Consider the following 12313-nt stretch of genomic DNA (forward strand, 5'->3'; position numbering starts at 1 on the left):
TCGTCCCCAATTTCTCCCAAAGGTGGTGTCATCGTTTCATTTGAACCAACCTATTGTGGTGCCTGCGGCTACTCGGGTCTTGGAGGACTCCAAGTTACTGGACGTAGTCAGGGCTTTGAAAATATATGTTTCCAAAACGGCTGGAGTCAGGAAGACTGACTCGCTGTTTATCCTGCATGCACCCAACAAGCTGGGTGCTCCTGCTTCAAAGCAAACTATTGCGTGCTGCATCTGTAGCACGATTCAGCTAGCTCATTCTGCGGCTGGATTGCCGCATCCAAAATCAGTAAAAGCCCATTCCACAAGGAAGGTGGGCTCTTCTTGGGCGGCTGCCCGAGGGGTCTCGGCTTTACAGCTTTGCCGAGCGGCTACTTGGTCGGGTTCAAACACATTTGCAAAGTTCTACAAGTTTGATACCCTGGCTGAGGAGGACCTTGTGTTTGCTCATTCGGTGCTGCAGAGTCATACGCACTCTCCCGCCCGTTTGGGAGCTTTGGTATAATCCCCATGGTCCTTACGGAGTTCCCAGCATCCACTAGGACGTCAGAGAAAATAAGAATTTACTCACCGGTAATTCTATTTCTCGTAGTCCGTAGTGGATGCTGGGCGCCCGTCCCAAGTGCGGACTTTCTGCAATACGTGTATATAGTTATTGCTTAAATAAGGGTTATTGTTATGAGCCATCCGTTGAGTGAGGCTCAGTTGTTGTTCATACTGTTAACTGGGTAAGGTTATCACAAGTTGTACGGTGTGATTGGTGTGGCTGGTATGAGTCTTACCCTGGATTCAAATTTCCTTTCCTTGTAATGTCAGCTGGTCCGGGCACAGTTTCCCTAACTGAGGTCTGGAGGAGGGGCATAGAGGGAGGAGCCAGTGCACACCAGATAGTACCTAATCTTTTCTTTAGAGTGCCCAGTCTCCTGCGGAGCCCGTCTATTCCCCTTGGTCCTTACGGAGTTCCCAGCATCCACTACGGACTACGAGAAATAGAATTACCGGTGAGTAAATTCTTATTTTTGCTTATATACTGTATGGCTCAGCCTTCATATACCCCTATCAGACAGAAATGTCTGAGAGTCCTGGCAATTACCCGACATTTCAGTGCCGGGTCATTCTGCCGGGACCTGCCTGACCCCCGCCCTTTCACACAGACATGCAAATTACCGGGTCAATAATTTCGACTCGGTAATTTGCAGAATCAACACGGGTATTTTGTCTGTGTGAAAGGGTCAATCTGTGTCATAATTCTCGTGTATCTGACCCTGGCGGATTCCAGGGTCGAAGTCCCGGGAATTGCAACACGGGTCGACCCTTTCACCCAGAAAAAGGACCCGCGTGTTTCATGAAATTACCAGATGGAACTTCGTCACCTGGTGATTTCATTTTCTGTCTGAAAGGGGTATTATAGGGTTAATGAGGTTATTTATAGTCTTATAACCAATACAAGTAAAACATATAATTATATCTGAAACTCTCAGTAAGTGGCACATAACACTATTAACTCACAGATATTACAGAGTCCACACAGCTGGAGGAATTATAATCTTTATTACAGTCACCCAGTAAAGTGTGCATAAGAACAACAAAAATACAAGATACTCTATTCAATACTGTATACTAGGTGATTCATCGCGCCCTACGTGCGCTCTACACACTGTCGCAAGGGGCTACGCCCCCTTAACCCTTGCACACCCTTCTGGCATGTAATATTTTTATTATATGGAGTATTACCTACAATCATAATTTTGTGAGCGTGTGATGGTTAAGGGGCCGTAGACGGCGTGAACAGCGCACGCAGGGCCTGATGAATCACATAGTAGGTGCCGTGGTTGGGAGAGTGGCGGGGGGCGTGGGAGACGCGGATTTGGGGGAGGGGGTCCGGGGTGCCTTGGGTGGGGGAGGGGTGGTTGCAGGGGTGCTGCAGGTGGGTGCGGTGGTGCAGCGGGTGGGGGAGGGGCAGGTGTGGGGGTGCCATTGATGGGGGAGGGGTCCAGAGGTACTGTGAGTGGGGGAGGGGCGGGTAATGCTTCTCCTCCTGGAAACAGCGATAATACATAGGAAGGTGGCATTTAAATTGACTTTAATACATTAATAATCCATACTGTGATTACAGCAAATGTGTTCTAACATTTCTGAATTTTATTCCTTTTTCAGAGAACCTGAAGGAATAAAATTCCGAAACGTTAGAACACATTTGCTGTAATCACAGTATGGATTAGTAATGTATTGAAGTGCGTTCTCCCTGTATATTACTATTACATATATATAGCAGAGTGCCCATTTGACCACACACACACACACACACACACACACACACACACACACACACACACACACACACACACACACACACACACACACACACACACACACACTATCACCTAGCAGAGGCTTTACGTACAGTCCTCCCTTTGTCAGTGGCTCTCCCGGAGACTCGCACAGCAGCCAGTCACTATTGTTAGCGCCGGTGTCCCAACGCGCCGCATTACAGGGAAGAAGATGCACTCAATAAACTACAGCTCCCAGCAGCAGGGATGGAATGCTTCGGTGCTAAGGGCTGCTGGGAGTTGTAGTTTATTTAGTGCGTCTACTTCCCTGTAATGCAGTGCGTTGGGACACCGGTGCTAACAATAGTGACTGGCTGGCAGAACTGAGTGACTCGCTGAATCACTGTAAAAGGTGAGAGTGCTGTGCAGTGTCAGTGACACTGCACCCCCACTGCACTGCACAGCACTGTCACCTATTACATTGGGCCTATTTCAGACCTGATCATAGCCCTGCAAAATTTTGCAGGGCTTCGATCAGGCACACTGACATGCGGGGGGACGCCCACCACAGGGCTAGTCGCACAGCGGCGATGCTTTTGCACTTCAGGACTAGCTCCCAGCCAGCGCAGCTTTTGCGTGCTGGCCGGGAGCTACTGGTCGCTGCCCGGGTCGCAGCGGCTGTGTGTGACATCACACAACCGCTGCGGCCCGCCCCCCACATGGTCCAGCCATGCCTGAGTTGGCCGGACAGCATCCACAAAACGGTGGCCAAATGCCGCCGTGCCGCCCCCTCCCGCCCAGCAAACGTCTCTGCCTGTCAATCAGGCAGAAGCGATCGCTAGGCAACGACAGCCGTCGGCTGTCAGCCATGCGCTGGCGCACTGCGGCTTCGGTGCATGCGCACTTCTGACCTGATCGATGTGCTGCGATGAACGGCAGCGTGCGATCAGGTTAGAATGACCCCCCATTGATTCAGCGTCCAGACCATACTTGCCCGGCCCCCCGGAAAGGTGGGCAAGTGTCCTGCTTTTCCTGGCAGTCCCCGCACTCCCCCTCGGCCGCCCACAGCAGAGAACAAGTGGGCAGTCCGAGCGGGATACAATGACGCGATTTGCGTCATCGTAGCTCCGCCCCAGCTGTAAAGTGCCTGTTTTCTCGGCACTGTCTAGCAGGGGCGGGTGACTATGGTGCCACGCCCCCGGACTGCTCGCTTTCCCCATCGGCCACGCCCCTGGACCGCCCACATTGCCGCCGGACATGCCCCCATTAGCCTACGACGCTGCAGCCTCCCGTAGGACCTATGGTCCAGACATTACCCTCCGCGATATCACCCACTCTATCCATTACCTTAGCCATCTCGGGGCTTCCAGGCCGGCAGTCCAGGTGCTGTGTTGCGGAGTCAGGGCCTCTGGGGATCTGGGCGTGGCTGTGGCGTGGAGGCACTTCTGTGACATCACACGCAGAGGAGGCTCCGGGGCTCAGAGAGTATGCGGCGCAGGGAGGGCTATGAAAGCCTTCCGCTGCGCCGCTTTCATACACATCTATGCCGGTGGCCGCAGCAGCTTTTGTTCCACCTGCGCTGCGGCTAGGGAGTGGGGATTGTTGATGGCGGAGGGGGCAGGCGGACTGGCAGCAGGACATAGGACGCTGCAGTAAAAGGATTCCCCCCCCCCCCCATCTGTAGTGCAGAGACTTGCTGCAGATACAGCGGCATACCCTTCAGCTGCACCTTTTTGGCAGGTACAGTCCCTTTTTTATATGGTCTGTACCGATTTTTGGCTCTCCAAGCTTCCATTGAAAGTATAGGAAAAGGGGCGTGGCCATGCCTCCTTTACCCGTGGTCACGCTCCCTTTTGGTATTTGAAGCGATGTTTATGTGTACATTGTTGGAGGGTGTGTTGCTGCAGATGCAGACTGCAGTGGGACTATTTTGGGGTGTGGGCCTGGAGCTGCAGCTCCATCAGCCCCATTGTTAATCCTGCTCTGGGAACACACAGCAGCCAAAGGGCAGAGCCTCCCATTGGATGTAACCTGTGTGGGAGGGCGTTTCTTGCCCAATCAGCTGTGGACTCTGTGTGATAGACCTGCTGCTAACCCAATGAGAGCTCCTAGCCACGCCCAGCGTTATCCACACAGTCGCAGAGTCACAGATCTGGACTATTATATAGGAGATTGCCCGACACTCACAGAGTGGAATTACATTTGCAGTACAGAACTTACTAAGGAGCCCTAGGGTGGTATTCAATTAGTGCCGTATTTTTCGGCTACGTCCATGGCGGGAGGCTGTAGAATTTGGGCCCCTACCTCAGTTTTGCTACAGGGCCCAGCAACTTGCTAAGCTCTTGTTCTTGGCGATGCGTTCTACCTCTTAAGATACGTGCAACTCATAATAACCATATAAGTGCTTCATTTTTGCGGCTCATGTTTCCCGTGCACGTCTTTAATGCAGATGTGTTCCCTTATAGCTATAGGCATGATTCAGAGAAGGGCGCAGAATTCTTTACTGCTACATCGTTACTCTAAGGGACTGGAACTAATGAAGACAGTGATTTATTGTTTGTTAATCCACTTTTAAAGGTGTTTTTTATTGGATTTTTGTTGCTACCTTTTTTTAATTAATTAAATATATTTCTCTGACGTCCTAGTGGATGCTGGGAACTCCGTAAGGACCATGGGGAATAGACGGGCTCCGCAGGAGACTGGGCACTCTAAAAGAAAGATTAGGTACTATCTGGTGTGCACTGGCTCCTCCCACTATGACCCTCCTCCAGACCTCAGTTAGATTTCTGTGCCCGGCCGAGCTGGATGCACACTAGGGGCTCTCCTGAGCTCCTAGAAAGAAAGTTTATTTTAGGTTTTTTATTTTACAGTGAGACCTGCTGGCAACAGGCTCACTGCATCGAGGGACTAAGGGGAGAAGAAGCGAACCTACCTGCTTGCAGCTAGCTTGGGCTTCTTAGGCTACTGGACACCATTAGCTCCAGAGGGATCGACCGCATGGAACTGGCCTTGGTGTTCGTTCCCGGAGCCGCGCCGCCGCCCCCCTTACAGAGCCAGAAGCAAGAAGAGGTCCGGAAAATCGGCGGCAGAAGACATCAGTCTTCACCAAGGTAGCGCACAGCACTGCAGCTGTGCGCCATTGCTCCTCATACACACTTCACACTCCGGTCACTGAAGGTGCAGGGCGCTGGGGGGGGGCGCCCTGAGCAGCAATAAAAACACCTTGGCTGGCAAATATATCACAATATATAGCCCCAGAGGCTATATATGTGATAAATACCCCTGCCAGAATCCATAAAAAAGTCCGCGAAAAAGGGGCGGAGCTATCTCCCTCAGCACACTGGCGCCATTTTCTCTTCACAGTGCAGCTGGAAGACAGCTCCCCAGGCTCTCCCCAGTAGTTTGCAGGCTCAAAGGGTTAAAAAGAGAGGGGGGGCACTAAATTTAGGCGCAATATTGTATATACAAGCAGCTATTGGGAAAAATTCACTCAATATAGTGTTAATCCCTAAATTATATAGCGCTCTGGTGTGTGCTGGCATACTCTCTCTCTGTCTCCCCAAAGGGCTGTGTGGGGTCCTGTCCTCAGTCAGAGCATTCCCTGTGTGTGTGCGGTGTGTCGGTACGGCTGTGTCGACACGTTTGATGAGGAGGCTTATGTGGTGGCAGAGCAGATGCCGATAAATGTGATAAATGTGATGTCGCCCCCTGTGGGGCCGACACCAGAGTGGATGGATAGGTGGAAGGTATAAACCGACAGTGTCAACTCCTTACAAAAAGGCTGGATGACGTAACGGCTGTGGGACAGCCGGCTTCTCAGCCCGCGCCTGCCTAGGCGTCTCAAAGGCCATCAGGGGCTCAAAAACGCCCGCTACCTCAGATGGCAGACACAGATGTCGACACGGAGTCTGACTCCAGTGTCTACGAGGTTGGGACATATACACAATCCACTAGGAACATCCGTTACATGATCCCGGCAATAAAAAATGTGTTACACATTTCTGACATTAACCCAAGTACCACTAAAAAAGGGTTTTATGTTTGGGGAGAAAAAGCAGGCAGTGTTTTGTTCCCCCATCAAATGAGTGAATGAAGTGTGAAAAAGCGTGGGTTCCCCCGATAAGAAACTGGTAATTTCTAAAAAGTTACTGATGGCGTACCCTTTCCCGCCAGAGGATAAGTTACGCTGGGAGATATCCCCTAGGGTGGATAAGGCGCTCACACGTTTGTCAAAAAAGGTGGCACTGCCGTCTTAGGATACGGCCACTTTGAAGGTACCTGCTGATAAAAAGCAGGAGGCTATCCTGAAGTCTGTATTTACACACTCAGGTACTAGACTGAGACCTGCAGATAGTGCTGCTGCAGCGTGGTCTGTGACCCTGTCAAACAGGGATACTATTTTGCGAACATAAGAGCATATTAAAGACGTCGTCTTATATATGAGGGATGCACAGAGGGATATTTTGCCGGCTGGCATCCAGAATTAATGCAATGTCCATTCTGTCAGGAGGATATTAGAGACCCGACACTGGACAGGTGATGCTGACTTTAAAAGGCACATAGAGCCTTATAAGGGTGAGGAATTGTTTGGGGATGGTCTCTGGGACCTCGTATCCACAGCAACAGCTGGGAAGAAATTTTTTTACCTCAGGTTTCCTCACAGCCTAAGAAAGCACTGTATTATCAGGTACAGTCCTTTCGGCTTCAGAAACGCAAGCGGGTCAAAGGCGCTTCCTTTCTGCACAGAGACGAGGGGAGAGGGAAAAAGCTGCACCAGTCAGCCAGTTCCCAGAATCAAAATTCTTCCCCCGCTTCCTCTGAGTCCACCGCATGACACGGGGGCTCCACAGGCGTAGCCAGGTACGGTGGGGGGGCCGCCTCAAAAATTTCAGCGATCAGTGGGCTCGCTCACAGGTGGATCCCTGGATCCTTCAAGTAGTATCTCAGGGGTACATGCTGGAATTCGAGGCGTCTCCCCCCCGCCGTTTCCTCAAATCTGCCTTGCCGACAACTCCCTCAGGCAGGGAGACTGTGCTAGAGGCAATTCACAAGCTGTATTCCCAGCAGGTGATAGTCAAAGTGCCCCTACTTCAACAAGGACGGGGTTACTATTCCACACTGTTTGTGGTACCGAAACCAGCCGGTACTGATCCAATCAAACAACATCACGGCAGTCGCCCATGTAAACCGACAGGGCGGCACAAGAAGCAGGATGGCGATGGCAGAAGCCACAAGGATTCTCCGATGGGCGGAAAATCACGTCTTAGCACTGTCAGCAGTGTTCATTCCGGGAGTGGACAACTGGGAAGCAGACTTCCTCAGCAGACACGACCTACACCCGGGAGAGTGGGGACTTCATCCAGAAGTCTTCCAACTGTTGGTAAACCGTTGGGATAGGCCACAGGTGGACATGATGGCGTCCCGCCTAAACAAAAAACTAGATATTGCGCCAGGTCAAGGGACCCTCAGGCAATAGCTGTGGACGCTCTAGTGACACCGTGGGTGTACCAGTCGGTTTATGTATTCCCTCCTCTGCCTCTCATACCAAAGGTACTGAGAATAATAAGAAAACGAGGAGTAAGAACGATACTCGTGGTTCCGGATGGGCCAAGAAGAGCTTGGTACCCAGAACTTCAAGAAATGATATCAGAGGACCCATGGCCTCTACCGCTCAGACAGGATCTGCTACAGCAGGGGCCCTGTCTGTTCCAAGACTTACCGCGGCTGCGTTTGACGGCATGGCGGTTGAATTCCGGATCCTAAAGGAAAAGGGCATTCCGGAGGAAGTCATTCCTACGCTGATAAAAGCCAGGAAAGAAGTAACCGCAAACCATTATCACCGTATTTGGCGAAAATATGTTGTGTGGTGTGAGGCCAGGAAGGCCCCAACAGAGGAATTACAGCTGGGTCGTTTTCTGCACTTCCTACAGTCAGGAGTGATTATGGGCCTAAACTTGGGTTCCATTAAGGTCCCGATTTCGGCTCTGTCGATTTTCTTCCAGAAAGAACTGGCTTCACTGCCTGGAGTTCAGACATTTGTAAAGGGAGTGCTACATATTCAGCCCCCTTTTGTGCCTCCTGTGGCACCTTGGGATCTCAACGTGGTGTTGAGTTTCTTAAAATCACATTGGTTTGAGCCACTTAAAACTGTGGATTTGAAATATCTCACGTGGAAAGTGGTCATGTTATTGGCCTTGGCTTCGGCCAGGCGTGTGTCAGAATTGGCGGCTTTGTCATGTAAAAGCCCTTATCTGATTTTCCATATGGATAGGGCAGAATTGAGGACTCGTCCCCAGTTTCTCCCTAAGGTGGTATCAGCTTTTCACTTGAACCAACCTATTGTAGTGCCTGCGGCTACTAGGGACTTGGAAGATTCCAAGTTACTGGACGTAGTCAGGGCCTTAAAAATTTATATTTCCAGGACGGCTGGAGTCAGGAAAACTGACTCGCTTTTTATCCTGTAGGCACCCAACAAAATAGGTGCTCCTGCTTCTAAGCAAACTATTGCTCGCTGAATTTGTAGCACAATTCAGCTGGAGCATTCTGCGGCTCGATTGCCGCATCCTAAATCAGTAAAAGCCCATTCCACGAGGAAAGTGGGCTCATCTTGGGCGGCTGCCCGAGGGGTCTCGGCTTTACAACTTTGCCGAACTGCAACTTGGTCAGGGGCAAACACGTTTGCTAAATTCTACAAATTTGATACCCTGGCTGAGGAGGATCTTGAGTTCTCTCATTCGGTGCTGCAGAGTCATCCGCACTCTCCCGCCCGTTTGGGAGCTTTGGTATAATCCCCATGGTCCTTACGGAGTTCCCAGCATCCACTAGGACGTCAGAGAAAATAAGATTTTACTCACCGGTAAATCTATTTCTCGTAGTCCGTAGTGGATGCTGGGCGCCCATCCCAAGTGCGGATTGTCTGCAATACTTGTGGGTCGTTATTGCCTAACTAAGGGTTATTGTTGAGCCATCTGTTGAGAGGCTCAGTTATATTTCATACTGTTAACTGGGTAAGTTTATCACAAGTTATACGGTGTGATTGGTGTGGCTGGTATGAGTCTTACCCTGGATTCCAAATCCTTTCCTAGTAATGTCAGCTCTTCCAGGCACAGTATCCTAACTGAGGTCTGGAGGAGGGTCATAGTGGGAGGAGCCAGTGCACACCAGATAGTACCTAATCTTTCTTTTAGAGTGCCCAGTCTCCTGCGGAGCCCGTCTATTCCCCATGGTCCTTACGGAGTTCCCAGCATCCACTACGGACTACGAGAAATAGATTTACCGGTGAGTAAAATCTTATTTTTACAATTACTTGATGGTCCATTATACTGTATTAGGTGCATAAGCGCAGTTTATTTACATTAATGGACGCAGATGCGGCTGCGTCTTTTGGCGGTCGCCTGTCTGACACTTTATGCAAATGCCCAAGTCCCTCCTGTGTACATCCGTGTGTAGGACTGTGCAGGGACTGATACACCTGCTCTGAGCGCCTGTAGACGCTGTAAATGCCGCCTTGTACGTCCTTAGATGCCACCACCAGTGTACCAGGTGCAGATTATATATCTGAGTACGGCCTCCTGTGGGTACGAGTGAGTCTGTATACAAACACTTCAGTAACACGCCCATGAGAAGGACGATCTCAGATTAGCCGCCTCCCGACCACCGCCCAGGGACGCCCAGCACCTTTCCAAGTCACTGCTGATACCGTGCGTCTCAGTCTCTGCAGCGCACCGTGTAACACCAGCGCCATATGAGAGTTCAGGGATTTTTACGCGCGCCCAGTAGCAAATAATGGCTCTTCACTATGTGAACTAAGACTCAGAATCACGCCTTCACCGGTTTAGAGGAAGCATAATAATTACATTACAGTTTTCGTATTTGAGCTTCATCTAAGGTCAAATTGTATTATTGTGTAAAGAAACCTATTTACTGAGAACACCATGTGCGGGTGGGTGGGGTTCGATTTGCCGGCGTTTGGGATGCCGGCAGTCAGAATACCGATCACGGCATCCTGATGGTTGGAATTCTGACGGGGGAAGGTAAGTATACTTATCTTCCACCCCGGTCCCCCTAACCCACCCTCGCCACAACCTAACCCTCCCCAGGATTCCGACAACAGGATGGCGAACCTATTCAGGATGCCAGTGTCTGCATTCTGAATGGGTGGTCTTTAGGTTGCCGGCGGCCGGGCTCCCGACGACCACCATACCGGTGCCGGAATCCCAACCACTGGCATACCGACAACTTTTCTCCCTCTTGGGGGTCCACGACCCCCCTGGAGGGAGAATAGATAGCGTGGCGCGCATAGCGCGCCACCGTGCCCGCAGCATGGGGAGCGTAGCGAGCCCGCAAGGGGCTCATTTGCGCTCGCCCAGCTGTCGGTATGCCGGCGGTCGGGATTCCAGCGCCGGTATGCTGGTCGCCGGGAGCCCGACCGCCGGCAACACATACTACACCCTTCTGAATAGTGTCGGTATTCTGGCGTCGGTATTCTGACTGACGGAATTCCGACAGCCGGGTTCCTAACTGCATCCCGTGCGAGCTATTGGACAGATGGGAACCAAGGGCCTAATTCAGACCTGATCGCTGTTGTGCGAAATCGCAAAGCGGATGATTATCGAATGACTGTGCATTCGCACAGATCATATTGCGCAGGCGCGAGGCCAAACTGCAAAAAATTCCTGCGTCTTTTTTGATCACTAGGCGTACGCAGGTTGATTGACAGGAAGCGAACATTTGTGGATGATTACTGGCCGTTTTCTGAGAGTGTCAGGAAAAGCGCAGGCGTTCCCAAGTGTTGTCAGGGCGGGTGTGTGACGTCGGCTCCGGCCCCGATCAGCCTGTGTGTATCGCACTGTAGGTGTAAGTCCTGGGCTGCGCACACTGCACAGACTGGAAAATCATCCCATGCTGAGTGAGTTATGAATGGATTTGCAGCTGACCGGCGTTTGCAAAGCTTTTCGCACGGCGTACTCAGACTTGCACGGGGCGGGTTTTTTCACCCTGTCTGGGCGGCGATTAACCAGTCGCAAACCTCTCAAATTCGCAGAGGAGCGATCCGGTCTGAATTAGACCCAAAGCTTGGGAGTGTGTGTGGAAGTGCTCAGCCGCCATTAAAAGGCAAGGTCCGTAGCCCCCAGGTATAGAAACACCAGCCGCAGTACGTCTACAGCGACCGGTCAGCAAGTTATTAGTGCAGCGAGTAATTATGGTTATTACAGAGACATAGGGTCAGCCCTGTAAGGTTTCTGCAATACTCTGATGTTATGGAAGACTGAGAAATCAGATCTCTCCGGGTTATTATATGTTTCTCTCTGTACTTCCAGAAAGTCCCCCAAACCTCTACTCCCAGGAAAGCGCTGTCACAGGAAGATACGGGACATTTACTCGTATTACCCTCCTGACCGCCTGGAGAGAAGTGAGGCGTTACTAAGTGATTGCCATGGAGCGCCATCATCTCCCAGCATCCTCTACACTGGCCGCCGGTGACGGACGTGTCATACTCTGTCCTGATTTCATCTGCCTGACTGCATTCAATTTCATCTTCAGAACATAATGTTTTATTTCATCTCTCACTTTAAACTGTTCAATTAAATTGAATTATTAATAACTGTTGTTCCTGTACATTAAGAGTCATACAGATCCACATCGGTTTTGGCGTTTATGCCGTTTATCGGTACCGCAAATGTTCACTTTGTGCTAAATGGTTATTACTTTGCTTGATTCACGACTATGCTAATAAATACTCTATAGCAAAGATGCTTCTCCGTAACACTGCAAGTTATTCCTAAGCTTTTCCCTGACGTTACAGTAACCTATATCAGGGGAATGATCATGAAGAGAGAAGCCATTATGTTCCGGGGGCCACAGCGATTACACAGCATTTCCTAATAGCTCACGGGGCAGTTTCCATGTGCGGGTGGGAAATTACTGTAATAGGACAGCACTTGTGTCAGTGTTTCCTCTAATATTTACAGGCTGTGCAGGCTTCACATTTGTGTTCCATGTCTCACATGTATGGGAGGAATAGTACTAGTGACTGCCATAAAAAT

At 50.7% G+C, this 12313-nt stretch overlaps 1 protein-coding gene across 1 annotated transcript in view; it reads left to right on the forward strand.

Moving 5' to 3' along the window:
* CCDC172 (coiled-coil domain containing 172) overlaps positions 1-12022 on the forward strand; it is a 246152-nt gene extending 234130 nt beyond the window's left edge. The window contains exon 8 of the mRNA XM_063963338.1: positions 11588-12022. Coding sequence (XP_063819408.1) covers positions 11588-11665 — 78 coding nt within the window. The 3' untranslated portion in view covers positions 11666-12022. The remainder of the gene's footprint in view (positions 1-11587) is intronic.
* The last annotated feature ends 291 nt before the right edge of the window (positions 12023-12313 follow it).

Source organism: Pseudophryne corroboree, chromosome 3, assembly GCF_028390025.1.
Source record: "Pseudophryne corroboree isolate aPseCor3 chromosome 3, aPseCor3.hap2, whole genome shotgun sequence".
Lineage (NCBI taxonomy): Eukaryota > Metazoa > Chordata > Amphibia > Anura > Myobatrachidae > Pseudophryne > Pseudophryne corroboree.